Source organism: Caretta caretta, chromosome 11, assembly GCF_965140235.1.
Source record: "Caretta caretta isolate rCarCar2 chromosome 11, rCarCar1.hap1, whole genome shotgun sequence".
NCBI lineage: Eukaryota > Metazoa > Chordata > Testudines > Cheloniidae > Caretta > Caretta caretta.
The window spans coordinates 56,508,033-56,527,335 of record NC_134216.1 but is presented as its reverse complement, the minus strand read 5'-3'; the positions used below and the strand labels follow the sequence as shown (position 1 = coordinate 56,527,335).

General features: G+C 38.4%; 1 protein-coding gene across 4 annotated transcripts in view; it reads left to right on the top strand.

The window, feature by feature from the left end:
- Positions 1–17,201, top strand: part of STK17B (serine/threonine kinase 17b) — a 30,747-nt gene extending 13,546 nt beyond the window's left edge. For 3 of the 4 annotated variants that reach the window (XM_075118033.1, XM_075118034.1, XM_075118035.1), the window contains exons 4-8: positions 4,913–5,057; positions 6,168–6,294; positions 7,923–7,992; positions 12,365–12,544; positions 13,406–17,201. In XM_075118033.1, the coding sequence (XP_074974134.1) occupies positions 4,913–5,057; positions 6,168–6,294; positions 7,923–7,992; positions 12,365–12,544; positions 13,406–13,688 (805 nt within the window). In that variant the 3' untranslated portion in view covers positions 13,689–17,201. The remainder of the gene's footprint in view (positions 1–4,912; positions 5,058–6,167; positions 6,295–7,922; positions 7,993–12,364; positions 12,545–13,405) is intronic. The other variant, XM_048869887.1, reaches the window with a different exon arrangement.
- The last annotated feature ends 2,102 nt before the right edge of the window (positions 17,202–19,303 follow it).

Sequence of the window (19,303 nt, the reverse complement as noted above, 5' to 3'; positions counted from 1 at the left end):
TTTGGACTTTCTGCTTTCTCTAGCTTTTATCTTTTTATCTTTATGCTTCTATTTCAGCTCAACAGCTGTTTGTTTTACTTGTATCACTAATGAGCTGCAACAAGGTACTCATGGTAAGCAGAGTTAATCTTAACTGGCTATTTTATAGAAGTGTTCAGCAGCCTTTAGTTCAATTTCTTTAATAATTTCAGGATTTTACCTGATTATTTTCTTATATTTTTTGAGGTGACGAGCTACTTACACTTTTTAATTGTGAAGTCTTTAGTGTAGAACTAGATGGTATCCTGTTAAGTACATGTCCATTCATTCATTTAACTCTCTGACAGTTCTTTCACAGACCAACTGCAAAGCAAAAAAGTCATACTGTTTTATGGCAGACTGTTCTTAAAAGTCTTCTAGTTTCTGTTTGGTCAGATTAGATATACGATAAGCCCAGGGTTCAAACTCAGGTTTGAGCCCTCTGTCTACAAACACATTGTGCCAACCCAGTGCTTGGACCCAGAGTCCCAGGATCCCATGAGAATGGAGGGTCCAAGCCTGAGTCAAGCAGGACCCATGGTTCAAGCCCTGTTGTTTTGCAGTGTCGATGCAGTGCCACTGGACATATGCTCTCGTGTTCTGTCAAACGTATTCCACAATCCCATGGGCCAACTGTCTTTGTTCTCTGAAAAGTCAAGTTTTCCCACACTGTGCCACAATATTAGCATGAGATATGTACTCCTGAGGGAATTCTGCGCCAAAACATTAAAATTATGTGCACAATATTTTAAAATTCTGCAAATGTTGTTTGTCAATAAATAAATGTGGCTCCAGCATGGCAGTGAGGGCCACTGGCTGCATTGAGATGGGAGATCATCCTGATGCCCCCACCTCCCCTGGTACAGGGACTTGGCAGTGAGGCTGCACCTGACCCTGACACAATGCAAGGGCTGGACCTGCACCAGAAACATCCTGGTGCCCTGCCCTTCTGTGCCAGACACACCAGGTCAGCCCAGCAGGGTCCAAGTGTGGTATGAGAGGTTTCTATGTGGGGTGAGAGGTTTCTGTGTAGGGTAATCTGAGTGCTGGCAGCTCAGTGGGAGATCTGGATGCACAGGGGCTTATTGTGGATGTTCCCACCAAAGGGGCAATGGGACTCTGCAGGGGATCAGGTGAAGGTGGTTGGGGCTCAGCAGGGGAGAGGGGTGTCTGGGTGTGGGGAGATGAGGCTTGGTTGGGGGAGTCTGTGTGTGGAGGGGCTCAGTGAGAGGGTCCGGTGCTGGGGGAGTGAGACTGGATGGGGTGGGGGTCCATATGCAGCTGGTTGGGGCTCAGTTGGGTGGGGTTCCTGGTGCGGGGAGGCTTGTCAGAGAGGTCCAGGTGTGGGGATAGGGCTTGTCAGGGTGAGGGTTTGATGAGCCTTCTTAACAAGGGAACCCCATCCGCTGCCAAGCGGGCACCACATGCCAGGCTTCTGCTTCCCCCCCATGATTGCACTATCCCCTTTTCTTTTCCATCCCCCGCCCCTCACTCTCACATTCCTCTCCTTCTGCCCTATTCCACCCATCTTCTTCCCCTCATCCCCGCTTCCTTCATTTTCTCCCCCCCCCACCTCCCGCCCTCAGCTGCACCACAGGCACTCATTGTTGCACAGAAAACAGGAAGGCTTCCAGCACACAGAAGGGGCGCACAACTGCATTAGGACCCAGGAGGCGGCATTCGGTTGCATAGTCAGTGGAGACAGCCTGCTTCAGCTGGGCAGCTCAGTGCTTGCAGAAATGGAGGGAGGGCAGTGGCAAGTAACCCTGTGTGCCCCTCCATGCCTCGTCTCTGTTTAGGGGGCAATCCCCCCCCAATAAACTGTGCTGCAGGGTCATTTCCTCATTACCACCGTCGCCTCCCCTCCCTGCATGGCTTCCCTTTGCTTTCCTGCTGTTTTCTGCAGGGAAGCACAGGAATTCTGTGGGGGGGGGGGGTGGGAGGAGTGTTTTCTGTGTGAGTGTAGTCCCGCAGAATTCCCCCCTCCCCGGAGTAGATATGGGTGGTTGGACTTCGGCCTGCATAATGCAGTGTAGAAACTAGAGTCCCAGGTTGGGACCCAGATTTCAACAATCCGTAAACTGGGATTACAATTGAGTATAGACACTTGAGCCCTAGATTAACAATCCCTGGGTCTGCTAACTTGAGTTCTTCTACCCTGGATTTACATCAATTGCAGTATAAACATACTCTGAGTGTGCCTATACCCTGTTTACACTGTAAACACCCCAGCTGGCCTGTGACATCTGAGTTGGGCTGTAAGGCTATTAAACTGCAATGTGTGGGCTCAGACTGGAGCACAGGCTCTGGGACCTGCCCCCCCTCAGAGTCCTAGTGCAAGTCTGGATGTCTACACTGCAGTTTTATAGCCCTGCAGCCTGAGCCCTGCAAGCCCAAGTCAGCTGACACAGGTGTTTTATTGCAGTGTAGACATACCCTGAGTGTCCTTGCTTTTACTTTGGAGGATCTTGGCAAGGTTTTCTGAAGACCTGAATATTGAGGTTACTTGGGATTGTATACTGAGCTGTAGTTTCTACCTTCTCCCCACTTCACTCAAAAGAGAGAGAGAGAAGGGGATGCTGATTCTTAGGCAACCTTAAAGAGTGCTGTAACAGGGATTTGAATGTTTCTTCAGCAACTCTGTATCAGGGTCATTAGTCTTGTCATCTGTGCTGGAGATCTGTTGGCAGGTTCCTCCACTCTGTACCCAAAGAGAAGGCATCTTTTGCAAATGGTGCACAAGTGGTTTGTAACTTCATTTGTGAACATCATACTGAGAAAATGAGACATCCAAAGTGGATCTTCTATCCGTCAGGGACAGCACCACATCTCTTCTCTGCTGCCCAAGTGCTAGCAGCATCCAGACTTCTTGACAGAAGCATTCATATTATACTGGAATCATGTATTGATATGCCTTCCCTTGTATTTTTGAGTCAACAGAAAGATGAAGCTCATCTTGTCCCCAGATCTTGGCTTGGAATCATCAGTTTTAGTGTTTAATACACTATCCTTCTTTCCAGGGTGCCTGGACCATTCGTTATGGAAGTGGAGCCAAATTCTTCACCTAGCAGCATGGTTTTTGGCAGCCTATGAGATGCAAATCTTCAGTTTTTTGCTCTAGGTGCCACAAGATCTTCTGAATCTAGGAAGTAGGCTACCAGAAGTCAATGTTATCTAAAATATTACAATGTGTATCTTTCATATACATCTGTTAAGTTCATATTTAATAATACAAGCAAACAGCAGATAAAAAGTGCCTGTATCTTCCTCAATTTTCTCTTTTGAGCTACTTAATTTTACTTTGAGTGCACCTGGCAGCTATAGAAGCTTATCTTCAAATCCATCTTTTTTTTTTTTTTAATTCATCATTCATCTCAAACTAGAGAGAGTAGAACAGAGGAGACTGAAGCACTGAGGAGAGATTTAGTGCTAATTTCAAGCTGTACATGCATGGAGAAGGAAACAATGGCACAGATACAAAGTGCATGCTGTAACCAAGAAACTACATGCATCACATTTATTGAACTTTATTTTCATCTTGTTTTCTTTATGCTATCCCAGTGGTTGGTTTTATTTTCATAGAACTAAGTGATATAGTTGCTTCAGGGAAAGCATGGATCTGGTTTGCCAAAACCTAAATCTGACAAAATCTCAGGTTTTTAAATAGTGTGCAATCCAGAAAAATACATGGAGTATGCATAAGCATTTTTTACATGGTGGTGGTAGCACACAGGCATTGTACAGTTGCAGATTTTAGATGTCTGGATAGGTGGTCTTGGATAGGATCTTCTACAGTGATCCACAGTGAGAATATTTGAGCACCCCATGACATAAGAGCTCTTGCTAGAAGTCATTGGCTTTAGACGAATGGTTTAAGGCATGGCAAGGATTATGACTCTTCCTTTTAGATAAGTTTTCTTGGAATGTTGCTTGCTGATACCCCCACTATAGCTTTGGAAAAATCACTTGATTTTTTTATTTAAAAATATCCTCTGCACTGGGGGTGCCTTATGCTGTCAGTTTTCAGTCAGTTTTCATTGACTCACTTTTTTCTAGACCTTTATTTGCTGGGTTTCTTAGTGAGGGTGCTGATTCATTGACCTTGAGCAACATTGACTAAGGAATAAGATTTCACACCAATACCACAACATTACTAGACTTCTTTCCCAGTAACTCACTTTTTTTTTTTTTTTTTTTTTGCTGTTAGAATTTTATCTCTAGTTCTTTCTCAGCGGGACCAAGAGCCCAACACGGGTGGTGGTTTTTTCACTTTCTTCTTCCACCACATTAATTTCCTTCTATTTCATTAGAGGCTCTTCTTGTCTGTATTTTGAGTGATTGACTGCAATGTTTTTGCCCCTGAAGGAGTTCAACCAGCAAGAATATTGTTAATTTCCAACTAGGATTAGCATTAGTAACTGGTCTAATTGAGGCTTTTGCCTTGTTCAGGAGATTCTTGGTTTTGACTTTCAGTTAAGTAAATCCTTTTGTGGAGGGCTGGAAGAGAACTAAAGATGATCATCCTGTGACTTGGTGTAAAAGTTTTAGAAACTGGGTTGAAATTTTCAGATCAGTGCAAGGAAGCCACACCTTCCACTTGGAAATCTCAACACACATTTCCTACTATGAAATTCCTTTTTGTCTTTGCCTGTTTGCATTTTATAACATTTTTTTTTGTAGATCAACAGGCTGATGAATACATTAAAAATACCATAAAGTTTTAGGATTTTTAACTTTCTCAACAGCCTCTCTTTAAATGTGCAATAATTTGAATTGTAAAGACATTTGGGCAGTTTTACTACTCTAGTACTCTTCTTAAATTTGGCATTTATGTCAAAATGATTAAGCTTAGTACATCTAATGTGGCTTATGTATATTTATCTTCTTGTTTCAGTGCTGCCGGAGGTGAAATCTTTAATTTGTGTGTCCCTGACTTAGATGAGAGAATTGAAGAAAATGATATTATCAGACTTATTCGACAAATACTTGAAGGACTCTGCTGTCTGCATGAAAACAATATTGTGCATCTTGATTTAAAGGTAAAATTACATGTTATTCCAATAACTTACCTTTTTTCGTTCTGCTGGTTGGTTCAATATGTCAGCACCAAATTAAGTCTGTATAAAAAGGAGGTGTGGGATATGGCTACATCAAAACGGTTTGGAAGACGTGATGGAAACACTGGCATAACTGTTGCAATTTTAAGATGTGTATTAGGGTGTGATTAATTACTTGCATCTTAGCGCACATACAATAGATATAGGCACTTTAGAAATGCACATAATGACAGTATCTTATGCAAAGTCAAGGTTCTTATGTTCAATATAGCCAAGTTAATTTTACTGTATGTAGTAGTTGCTTGTTAAATATTCCAGTTAATACATTGTGATTAAAAACCAAAAACAGGCTGTATATCTTGACCAAGTCAACACTGATGTAGGAACTAGCACTTGCATTTCGAAACTCTCAATTTTATCAATGTGAAAACTGAACTTTTCAGTAATGTAGAGTTTTTTCAATATATATCCCTTTTTATATTAAATTAATTGTACTTAACCTTAGTATTTAAATGGACCCAGTCAGGCCTCTGAAGTTCGTGTCACTGAGATGAAAAGAACCTGCAAGGGGAGAATTAATACCGTTTGCTACTACTATTTGAATCAGTCTTTTGCAAGGCTGGGTTTAACAGGGCTGCAGAATGTGTTCACACTCTAATGGCTGTATCTTGGCAACTGAAAGAAACTTTTACAATAAATATTATCTTACAGAACATGGAAAAATGCAGCTATAATTACAGAAGGATTCTGAGCATGCCACAGTTTGTGTTTTCTTGAAAATGATTATTCTCCTGTTCCTCATAAGACAGTGTGACTTTGGAGTGGATTGTACTATCTGAGTAAAATATTAGTCTTCCACCTTTGTGTTTTTAGCAATGGTGTAAGAGCTGCAGATATCAGGGTCTGGCTTTGGTCAGAGAATGTTACAGATGGGCATCAGAAATGCTTTTTGTGGATTCTGTTTTAACAAGGTAACATTGGCAGAATGCTTAAATACAACCTAAATGTCACTTTGGTATACACTGTTTACCATTTAAATCATACTTACATATTTATGCCTTAAAGACTAAATATTAATCTTTCTCCATTTAGCCTCAGAACATCTTGCTGAGCAGTTTCAATCCTCTTGGTGATATAAAAATTGTAGATTTTGGTATGTCTCGGAAGATCGAGAATGCTAGTGAACTGCGGCAAATCATAGGAACTACAGAATATCTAGGTAAGGAAGGGCTTGTTTCCTTTTAAAATTCTTGTATGCAAATTAAAACAATAGTTCACTGAATTTGAAAGCTAGACGTGTACAGTGCTATATAAGCTCAATGTCCTGAGACTCTTGTACCTAGTGTCTTGTGTCTGCTAATGGTGGCCACATGTTGTATTTTGAGTGGGGTTGGTTTTTTTAGTAGTGTGTAGACCAGGTGAGACTTAATCGTTTTCTTTTTAAAAGTTAAAAATATTTGTGCACTGAAAACAGAAGTGGTATATAAAGTCGTACTGTTTTCTTTTTAAAATGGTGTTTAATTTTGAGAAATTGCATAGTTAGAACCTTGCTAATTCTCTCTAATGACTAGGTGGCCCAATGCAAATACATGCTAATATGCAAAATTTTCATTAAAGTGAGCAAATAATAAAACAAGGTTAATGTAACTTATAGACACAGTCAGTTGGGGTTTAGCTCTAATTTGATTCTACAGTGCACTACTAGTTTATTATATCTTTTTAAAATCTTCATATGAGATGAGTGGAAGCATCTGCTATTCAATTCTTGTGGTGGAGGAAGATAGGCAACTTTTTATGTTAGGTGTGCATTCTAGTGAAGCTGATCAGTAAGATTAAATTATCCTCTGGACAGGAAGTGGAGGGGAAACATCCAGATTTTTTTTAAGACCTACATCTCTGAGGAAACTTCCTTCAAATTCTGTCTTTAAAATTGGTTCAGTGGAGCTGTAGTGAACAGTTAAGGCTGCTTGGAGCCACAGCATAGAATGGGTTCCGCTGACTTTAAAAATCACTTTAGCTAAACCAGTTTTAAAACTGGTTAGAATATCTATGAAACTTCCTAGTAGAGGCCAGTCCTTTATGTTCAGCCTAAGATCTTATTTATGTAAAGAAAATGATCACTCGAAGGATCAGTTTAACTCTTTAGAATGCTTGGTGTCAACACAAGTGTTTCAACCAATTTACAAGTATTCTAAGAATGGGCTGAAGTAGAGTAGACTTCCAGCAGTTCTAAAAACCAATTCGCTGCTATTGTTGCTGTGGACAAGCCAATATGCATCAGTCAGGTCTCCTTACTGCTGTCCCACGCTATGTTGTAGTGACCTTTTTGGTATCAGTAGAGTACTTGGCTCTGGGAGCTGTACCAGGAACTTTGGGATAGGCACCTAGAAGGCATTGCAGCTGAACTGGTTTAGAACAGCACTAATGTGGATACAGGACAGGTCACAAACTGATTCAGCAAGTAGCATCATAGTATGAGTGCACTGAAATGTTTGTGTTTAAAATAGCTTCATCTCTTTGGTTCAACAAAGAATTGAACTGTCTAAATGTAAATGGGTCAGGTGGCTGTAAAAGAAGCTTCCAGTCTAGTGTTACAACTCTAAACCTGCTGTGTGTAAGCAACTGCCAATCCATAAGTGATTTTAGTGCTCTTCAGAGACATCAGTGTATTTCCTTCATCTTCAGTCTTGTAGCTAAATATAATAGTAATAGAGACTTCACTTCACAAACTACATGTTTAGTCCTATAGTCTTGTATTTTAGCATAAACTTGCCAAAAATCCATAGTATGACCAATGTTGTTTGAATAGGACATAGCATATTACATATTTTTAATCATGCATTGAAGGGTATCGCTTTGTTTTCCCAGCTCCAGAAATCTTAAACTATGATCCTATTACCACGGCTACAGATATGTGGTAAGTTTATTTCTTCTAAAGATAATAGTAACTAAGTTTAAATAAATTGGACATTAAATAATTCAGATATCAGCTACTCTTGCACACTTTTTTTCCTAAAAAAATCCTTTACTTTTCCATCATTATCTGATATGGCAGGAACACTTTAGCCAAAATGTTAATTTTCCACTATTTACATTTTAAAGCACTGTATATATGTTGCATTTAAAAGTTACTCTGCAGAAACAATATAAACCTTGTAGCGCTGTGCAGAAGAGTGCACTTCTTGTGGCTGGGTGTGGCATAGCAGCTCAGTCTTGTCTAGTGCCCCCTCTGAGTGATTGTTCTGGTCTTGTGTTGCCTGTCTTGTGAATCAACCCTCTGGTCAGGTCAGGCTCCGCCCTTTCTGGGGTACAGAGAGTCCAACAAATAAAAATCTCATGTTGTCACAAAAGTTTTCAGCCCCAACATTACCTCATGGTCATCATACCCTTCTGGTTGTCCTTATCTCTTTTTCAAGTTCTTTGTACCACTTTATCTGGTGTTTGATAGTGGAACCCAGGCCTTCCCTCTCCTCTGGGTTTCAGCACAGGGACCCTATAGATACAGCTATACTTCTCTCATCCCCTGTTACCTACCTGAGCCTGTCAGCAGGTCTCTCCATAGCCTCTTTAATCTCACCCTTCTTGCAAGGCGCTCCCCTGGAATCCCCCAATAAATCCCAGTTTAAAACTATAAACTCAAACCTATTCCTGCCTTTAGGCTTGATCTTTCCTCTCTCTCTTCTGCTCTTTTCCTTGCTTTGTTCAACAGCTGAACATCTTCAAGGGTGCTCTCCTTGGAAGTCCAGATACTCCCTTTATCAAGGCTTCCCCCCCAGAGCCTGGTCCACTCAAGTGGTTGGTGGGTCTTTACCTGGGTATCTTCCTAGACTTCTCTACTCTGCTTAGGAGAGAATCCTAGGGCTAACCATCTCCTGGACTCTCATCACAACCTCTAGTCCCAGAGAGTTACTGCAGAGTTCCTCACTTTCTACCTACAGCTCCTTTCTGCTGCAAACATCTTCTGATTATAGTCCTCTCCCAGCATTTCTCCAGGTGGTCTTCATCATCAGTTAAGATCTACTCACCTGGCAGGTGCAGCCCACTACTAATTGGCCTCTCAGGCCTACATTAATCTTTTCATTGACCATCAAACACTGAATCTAGTATCTAACAATCTAGTATCCTATGCTATATACTAAAAATGTGGATTAATGTGAATACAGTTAACCAAATAGACGTTCATATCTCCAAATCAGCCTTATTCCTATACATGTGAAATGTTTTTTTAAAAAAAAGAATGTTGCCCATGAATGTGTTCCAAAAATCTCACGTTTTTGAGTGTTACTTCCACCCCCTTTCCCTTCTTTCTCTTTCAAAGTTCGTAATCTAGAAAGCTAACTGCATTTGCACATCTTCATAAATATTAAGAAGTTCTTATTATTTTGATCTCGTTCCACATAGCTTTACTGCCTGTTATTTTTCTGGAGTTATTTTACATATAATTTTCTCCTGAGCCTGGAGCACATTAAAGGCAGCAATAACAACCTCTTTCCTCATAATTTTTCATTGTGTAAGTTTTTTTTTTCTGGGCAACTCCAAATGTGCCCTAGTATAGAAGTCTTTCCTCACACCAAGAAACCTCACCTGTTTAATTTTCTTATAAACTACATGGTGTGGAGTTCAACTTTACTTTCTCATGCCCAAACTTTATCTCAACAATACGATACTATTGTAGTATAGTAGCATATGTCTGTGTGACTAAGTATCTTCCTTCCACATTCTCCACAGCTCTCCATGAAACTGGAAAAACAAGTTTATTTTTTCTATTTGTATGAGTCACAATGTGGGAATCTTATGTGCATCTTTTATGTTGCAGTGTGGGTTTCCACTTCTACCATGAATTTAAAAATGTTATGCTTCTGCTGTCTGGATTTTTAAATTTTTATACATGGTACTTGCCCTTCTTTGAGAGCTGGTCACTATGGGTGCGCACATGCTCCATAAACCTTGGACTGACAGTTCTTCAGTGGCAGTGTGTGTTGGTCCAGCCTGAACCTTACACCTCTTGCTGTGAACCGATGGCCTCATTGGCAGCACAGACCAACTGCCTCTGCAGTTCTTTTTCTACCGTTGGCTGTCTGGGATGGAACCTCCTGTAGCTTTGCCAGTTCAACTTTCTTGTAAAAAAAAAAAAAATTATGTATTGTTAGTTAAGTTTCATATTTAGCGTACAGTCGTCATTTAGATCATGGGGATCAGAGGTTCTTCCTCCCACCTTCGCTAATCCCCCAATGTTTGAGGCATTTATGCCCAAGGTCCAGGCTTCAAGTCTTACCTTTCCTGCCCTTGGGACGTCCCAGTAAGTGACCCACACGAGAGCTGCCTTTGCTGCCTAGGGGAGTCACACATCTCGTTAAGGTGTGACCTCTGCCACTCCTTCTGTCCCTGCACCAAGCAGTCCTGGGAGTTCAGACTTTGCAAGCACCTGGTGGAGCTCACCATGAAGCCTTGGAATCTTTCTGCTCCCTATCTCTTTGACTGGAGCTGCTGAGCAGTGCCCTGACAGAACACTCCAGCAGATCCAATGATTCCTCTCAAAAGATGAGGATAAGGAGAAGACCCCCTCACAGGAAGGAGGGAAAAACATTCCATAAGTCCTGTTAAGAAGAGGGCAGCTTCCCTCCTTGCCTTGGGACCAAGTGAGACCCTCTGCCTTGGAGCTGGAGCTCATGGGGATCCCAAGGGAGCAACAACAGTACCAGGAGTGTCTAGTGCTCCAAAATGGTCTGAAAAGGTGTGCTAGAACAGTAGGAACGGATTGCCTTTGACAGCATGCCATGCCAGAACAGTAGCTGGCTATTGGTCAAATGCATTTACTTTATCCTCCAAAACTATGTAAAATGTGAACTACGGGGGATGCAATTTGCTGTAAAAATCGTGTTTAGAGTGGGGAGGTAAAAAAAAAGGAAATTTCTCTTATTTTAAGAATAAAGAGCAAAAGAGTTTCCTCTTTCCTGCAAGATATATTTAAAATAGGTGCATCTTTTAAAAATTAGTAGGGTATTGGATCTATAGCAATCTCTTAATTCAGCTACACAGTCCTTTTGAATCAGGAAATGAATATCCAGTTTCTGGCAAAGGAAATGTCATAACTACTGAGGAATTGCTCCATAATCTGGGGTAAAAAGTAGTGGTAATATCACCCAGTCAGGGAGAAGCTTCTTTAGGCATTCTATTTCCACAGCACTAAGACTCAACTTCGTGGTAAGGACAGTCTTGTCCTCCAGGCCTTGCCGTAGTGGCAGTTCATAGTCACTGCACATGAGCAAGTTTGAGAATGACTCTAGAGGTTAGAACACTCACCTAGGATGTAGGAGACCTGCTCCAATGACTTTAATTTATAAAAAAGTGGAACAGCTTCTACAGGAGAGATTGAGATAGACCTACACCAGAATATTCTATAGTGCAGTAGCCAGGGTACTGTTCTGCAGTATTGGACAAAAAGTTCAAATCCCTTCTTCACATCAGTCTCCCGTATCCCCAACCACTGAGCGAAAAGTTATATGGAAACCACCACCACTTTTGGCTAATATGTGAGTCTTCCCTTCCTTTTTGTTAAAATACCCAAATTCAAAAGGAGAAACTGAGCCAGATCAAACCAAACACTTTGAGTTTTTGACTTGCTGAAAAATTTGTTTTTTGTTTTTGACTTGAACCTAAACTTTTTTTTTAATTGGAGTTGCTAGTGAACTGAAAGCCATGATTACCCAGCTGTAGTGTAGTTCTATGCTAAATAACTTTTGTATTCAGCAGATTGAATACTTTTGATTCCCTCTAATGCTTTCTTGTACAATTGGGATAAAGGTGACATAACTGTGGGATGATGATGTGTCTGGACATCACGTGGGTTGCTAACCACATTCCTCTTGTGTGCCTGTATTGGTGAATTCAAAACAAAGCGTTAATGTTGATTTTGGAAAACACACTCTATCCTACCCTCCAAAGTAGAAGGTAATTGAGTGATGGCGGCTGCAAGAAAGAAATGGCTGGAGCAGATTTAAGTAGCCGAGCAACTTTCACTCTTGACTGCTAGGAAGAGCAAGTGGCATACCAGCAAAATCACTTAATGCTCTGAATGATGCATTAAGAAACACATATCAGGTATTGCATGTATATGTAATCAAATTGCTTAGAACTGTGGCTTGCTTTGGTTCTTTTGTTGCCAGTGGAATGAGAAATAACAAGGAACACTGACCACAGCACCAACGATAAAGGGAGATAATTCATTTTGCTGTCTATTTTACTTAGAATTTAGGATGAAAGATAAATTACATCTTGTTTCATTTCAGGAATATTGGTGTAATCTCATATATGTTGCTAACTCAAGAATCTCCATTTGTGGGGGCAGATAATCAAGAAACTTTCCTCAATATCTCTCAAATCAATGTGGAGTATTCAGAAGAAACTTTTGCATCAGTTTCATACCTGGCCAGAGACTTCATTGAAAAACTTCTTGTCAAAAACCCAGAGTAGGTAGCAGATTCTTTGGTGCATCTTTCTATTTGTTTGTAAGCATCTGGCAAAGCAAGGTCTTGATCCTGATTGAGGACTTTGGGTGCTACTGTAGTATAAATGTGATAAGACCAGTGACCATTTAACATAAAATTGTTGGTTTTCATATGGACACATTCTATGTGGTATAAATATTTAGAATGTGCTGGATTCAAATGGAAAATCTGAGTTGACCAGTGAGATCCCAATAATGGAAATTCTGTTTAAATGTTGAATTGTAAAGTTATCAGATATTCTGACTGTATATCAGATTATCTGGTGGTAATGTCCGATTGTAACTGACTTTTCTATGTAGTAAGATGCTATTTGCTTAAAAGCAATTTTACTTCAAAAAATGCCATCATGACTTCCAAATCAAATTTGCTCAACTTGCAAATAAACTAACTGCCAGATCACATACTCGGTCTTGAATATATTTTTTGCGTATGCATTGTAAATAATAGTTCTGCTGGCCAACTTTTACCTATAAGTAAATGATCTTAAGATGTGGAGGGCAAAGTTTGACCCTCCATTTGCATTTTGGTTAACAACTCTGAAACCTGAGCCAAACTAGAATCCAGGTAGTCCTCTGTAGTTGTGTTGGCAGTAAGAAGGCAACAATCTGAGGATGCTGTAAAATTGTTGCCCTTCCTAATACCTGTTGTGGGGCTAAGACTTCACTCTCCAAGGCTGTCCATCTTTCACATGTCCAAACTCTTGATTTTTTTTTTTTGTTTATGAAATAAGCTGTGCATTCCACATAAGAGGTTAGTACTTTCACTTATTTAAATAAAAGAGCTTACTTTTGATTTTCTTTTTTTCCTTTTTCTTTTTTAAAGGGAAAGACCAACAGCAGAAGCCTGTCTCTCTCATTCTTGGCTGAAACAAGGAGAATTCATGTTATTGCGTAGTCCTGAAGAATCTTCCTGTCCTTCTCCAATGCAGGAACACACAACAAAGTGTTCAGAGGAAAGGAATACTAAACCAATTTGTAATGGTACCTGCAGTGACCGAGCAGATAAAGAGAACATTCCAGAAGACAGCAGTACAGTGTCTAAACGTTTTCGGTTTGATGATTCATTGCAACATCCTCAAGACTTTATGACAGACTTAGTATGTTAACATATGTCTGTCTGTGCAGGTCCTCTGAACTGAATTTAGGATTCTAATCTATTCCAGTGGTGAATATTGTGAGATTATGGCTTGTCCATTCGTGCAGCATGGTTATACTGAAATGCACTTTCGAGTGATCCTCTGATGGGTACTTCCTTTCATGTCCATTGCTGGCAATGGCTTTTACTCCTGAGAAACTGGAATTCTGTCATCAGGGGAGAGCCTTATGTTTTGAAGGCGATTTAGTTGAATATATTTGCACTTTTCAAGTTTTAGTCCAAAAAATGTTTAATATAATAAAGTAGAGAATAAAAATGTAAAAACTTTTGAATGTTAATAAATGGACTCTAGTTAAACAACTTATAAAAATGCTCAAGACAGTGATCTAATAATATAAGCACATTTTTGTGACTAAGACTTGATAATGGATTGAAGCAGAGAAATTGAAACTAATAATTTCTGACAGCCTTTTGCTGCAGTGACCGTGCCATCATTTGTTAACTAAGCATTTAAAATCAGCAGAATATTGGGATATATTGGATGCATTCAGCAAATACTGTTTACTTAGAATGTTTAGCTGTGGGTAAGGATAATCTTTCTGCCTTAGCTGACTGGTTACTTGTGGATAGTGTACTGCATGTGGCATGTACTTTTAATATGCTAGCATAAATATTTCTGGAATACTAGAATAGAATAAGGGTAGGTTGCCAGTCTTATTGCTGAAGATCCTTGCTTCATAAACAAATCTAATTGTAAGAGTGTGAAAAGTCTTGCACTGAAGTGCATATTGAAACAAGTGTACATGCTCAAAAGTTGTCTCCATATATATCAGTCTCCATATACATATATCTGGATTGTATTGAAATACAGATTGCACAGTAAACTATAAATATTCCAATACCCATAATAGTTTAGTGTACATACCTCTTAAAAACATCAGAGATGATGAGACTAATAGCAGCGCATAGTCATTTATTGCCTGTGCATCCACATTAAGGATGTGTTTAAAAAGCTGATAGATGTGGGATGGAGAGTGTGTTAATTTGCTTGCATAATTTTTACAACCAAACTATTTTTCCTCAAAGTACTTACTCATGCTGAGAAATTGGCTGCAAAATTTCAGAATTAAAATTCAGAGCTCTGGTTATATAAATCTATCAATTTTTGAAAACATTCTGTTTTGTACTCTCCATCTTACAAAAAATAAAGGCAGGGTTTTTTAGGGTTTTTTTTATTCCTCTTGTTCCAATGCTCTGAAAAAAACCACTGCATTATGCCAAGTTTCAGGTTGGAGCAAATGTTGATCAGGTCCTAACTGCGTTTATTAATAGTGTGAAAATGGGAGCCTTTTCAGATAGGGAATGGAAGTAATTAAAGCTCTTTGAAATATTATGAAAGTAAATGGCACTTTAAACTATTTCCTGGATCTTCGAATCTGCATAGCTTAGACTAAATCCTCCTCAGTGTGGATGTCTCATTTGTCTTACATAATGAGAATTGTGATATTTAGTTAGTTGCAAGATGCTTCCTCAAATGTGCATTTTGATCCTGTCATATTTAAGCAATTTCTCGTTAAAATTCAAGAGAAAATATCAAACATTGAAATAATGTAAATGCTCATTTTATTAATATGTAATAAAATGTTGTATTTTAAGTACCTTTATAACAAGAGGATGGAATAAAAAATATTTTAAGCAATTTGTATATTAAATCCAACTTAACAGACAAATGAGTCCAATAATGCTCTCTTTACTTGGTTAATACTCCTGTTGATCTGAATGGAAGTTCCAGCTGAGTAAAGTTTGCAGGATCAGGCCTTAACTTTTTATGTGTTAAAATCAGTCTTTTCTGTTCTCTTTATAAAGACTGATATCCATGTGATATTGTTTTTAATACCAGTATGTGTTCAACCATGAACAAGCTGAGCTACCTAGTTATTAGGGGACTCCACTATCTCATCTGTACATATTAATGTTATGTATACATTATTCTTTTCTATGAATCGATAACTGAGAAATAAGTCGACTTTGTGGAGGCAGTTAATAAACAAGTTAGTTTTTTTTTTTTTTTTTTTTTTAAATTTTGGAAGGCCTTGCTTTTACCCAGTAGTTTTAAACTAAGGTATTTCTATCTTCTTCTCAGAAGAACTTAATCTAATTAGTGTATTGAAATAAAAGTATTTTTATACATTCAGAATTGAAAGTTCACTTAAGATGAAGAGAAGAAATGTCAAAACAGTACAACAGATTCAGCTATAAAAAGTTGTTTACAAAAAATAATTGTAATATAATTTAAACTGTCCAAATTACTGCTAAATTCTTAATTTTAAAACTGGAATCGCTCACACATTAATATTACTATTTCTTTTAACATATGATACAGGTTTATGCAAAGTATAAAGTCATAACCATATATACCAGCACTTTAAACAAAATACAGGAAATATTCCATAAAGAAACTTTCCACCATGATATTTGATAAATGTTTACATTTGTTACTGTTTTTTTCTGGTCTTAAGTTATCTTTTAAGTTTGAATAAGTGAATTTTGGTTTTATCCAATAGAGCTTTTTCAAATTTTGTAAACATCTGTATTTTTGTATGTAAATTCCAATATAACTGGAGCCAGAATTTTAAATTGTTTGGATTAATATAAATGTTTAATTTTATAAGAATTTTGTATTGTGCATGCCATTATTTTCTTTAACATATGTAATTTCATTTAAGGTACAGTTGTTCTTTGGTAGCCCATTGTGCTTAGTGTCATGTTATTGGGGACTAGCAAAAACAGAATGTAAATGGTCATAGTAATATTTTTTTAAGATAACTGATGTAATTTCTATGCAATTCCTGAATTATTTTGTATAAACAAACATTTTGTATTGATATGTGACTTTATTCAACAATTTGTACACATAGTATTTTCTAATCAGAAAAAGTGGCTTTCCAGCTAATGTCTTGTGCTCTGTGTAAAGTTCATCTGATAAGTTAGTGAATGTAGCATTTTGAAATGCCACCACATCCTTACACTTATTAATTTCATATCTGGAATGCTGCATACATTTGAATCTGGATTAAATCTATGAGGGAAAAAGGTGTTTCTGCTTAATGTACATTGAGGGACAGAACTCTTGTCCTTTTATAGTTTAATTTTAGGTGTAAAATGTTTAGAGGAAAGGAGAGGCATTTTAAAATATTATATAAGAAAGAAATGCTGGTGTTCAGGTTTCATTAGTCTCTCTGTAGAGAACCAGCACTATGCCAACCAGCTAAAGAGAGAAGATAAGAAGCAAAATGAGTCAAACACATGAAATGGGCCAGTCCAAATATTAAGTGTCTTGACTTAAAACACTAACCCAGTGGTGATCTACATACCTCAACAGCATAAGATAAACAGGTATGTAATATCCATGTTTATTTAGCAGATGGTTGTCCTTTCTAAAGGCTGTAAACTCCTTAAAGTTAAGTTGAATGTTAATAGGCTGATGGTCTAAAAATAAATTATACTCTTCTAGAGAACTTCATATATTGTGTGTGTAATAAATGGGTAGTAATTCACTAGTACAGGCTGGATACTGCAGTTGCTACATAAAGATCCCATTGACATAAGTGTTGTTCTGTTTGTGTTTAGAACGTCATGACTGAGTTGTGTGTTCTGTGAAGGGAACAGTATCCCCATGTATTTGTTTTGGCATTACTGCAGTATTCACTTCAAATCTCTCAAATTTTCTGCCCATAAAACTTTTATCCAATGTGCTTCATATACTAAAAACAAAATCCTATTTATTAAATACTCGTTTCCCCCATTAGCAACATTGTAGAACTCATTTTGAAATAAAACAAGAATGGTGAGTCTCCGCTCTGATTTTGGTCTCCCTGAGAAATGTGATGTTAGCAGAATAATCTCTGTTCTAGGTAGCAGTTGGTAACTCTGTAAATTCAACCACAAATGTTTTGCTAACTAGAAATTAATTGTATAACATTTTCAGAAACCCATAGCAGAGAGAACTGGATAACAAGTTTGCTGGACTCTGTGCTGAAAGAAGTGGGGGGAAATTGTGCCTTTATTTCTGCCAGCTATCAAACTTGGAAGTGCTTCTTTGCCAGCTCTGTATATTAGCCTGCTGTACTGATGAACCATTATATAGAAAAATTCACATATTAATTTCAATATAGAAAAAGCCATAAATATGTAATTTTGAGTTGAATTATACAGTGACAAACTGTAAATGTGTAAGATATATCTTAGAAAACTTTGATTCAGAAAACTTTTATTAAACCTTGACATAAGCTCTAATAAGTCAATAGAACTCCTCCTAAGTAAGGTTTCCAGGATCAGGCCTTTGCTGTGACAACACTTCAAATTGTGGTTTCTTTTAGAGCAGAAGGAAAAACACGGTGAATTCCTGACCCCAATGAAGACCTCAGAGGGTCAAAGATTTTTACCCTTGAAATCTTGGGAAAGATTGAAGTGCAAAACTTCTCTGGCCAGGAGTACATTATCACAGGGCAGAATTCAGCCACAATGATCAATCTAAAATTCCTGTTAAGATGGTTACCATCAAGTGTTCATTCTAAGACTCAGTTCAATATTTATATTTTATCTAATCACAATCCAAATAGCCAAGGGTATTTTTAAGAGATGTTGGCATGGACAGACTTTCTGGTAGTTTTATAGTGAACATTACCATGTATCAGCATGCCTGACAGAATTATATAAGTAAGCTTCCATGTCTTCTCTTCCTATTCTCCTTTACTAGCATGGCTGGGGAGGGTGGGAGGAGTACACTGTAGAAATGCTGTTGTAAAGAGATTTGGATGGTGCTGAAGGTAGTGATTTGTAGTTGTTCAGCACCTTCTGGGAGAGAATTCTATATCTGTGGAAAGTTGGCCTGGATGTGAGCTGACAATTTAGAGATGGAAAGTTCTATATCCCATAACTAGTCTCTTGAGCTTTCCAGTTCCTTCCTGTGGAGCACTCCGACAGAGGTTAGGAAGTGGGAGATTCAATCTACAGCATCTGGTAAGGAAAACTACTAACGGACATGAAAATCTCAAGCACCATACTAATGGCACTTACCTTAAAATCCAGTACCATACTCCTACATTTTGCAAGTGAACATTTCATATGTGCCTATACACACTGAAACACACTCAATTTCCATATCAAAGCCCAGTCCCTAGCTCATGAATGATTATTTGACCAATTCTCTAGTCATGCTCACTAGCCTGTGAGTCACTTGTGTAATATAACTATTCCAAATGTATACTGCTAAAACCTTTTTCACATTATGCTGCATATATTCTTGTGTGTGAACATTATGTAGTGTTAGAGATTTACTGTAATTATAACCTCTAGTATGGCTCATCTCATCTTTGCCATTTGGACTATTTCTAATTCTCATTCTGCTCTACTGCAGAGAGGAGCTAATGGCCTTTATGGATGCAAGGATATGAGGGAATTAATTCAAAGATGTTTTTACAAAGCTGCTTTAAAAAAAAAATCTGGTATGGGGACAAATACACTGAGCAATTAATTGCTGGTGTAATTCTACTGAAGCTGATAAAGTAACAACAGTGACTATTTTTGTCCTTTATTTTGGAGACCCAGCAGAGCCAGTGTGGT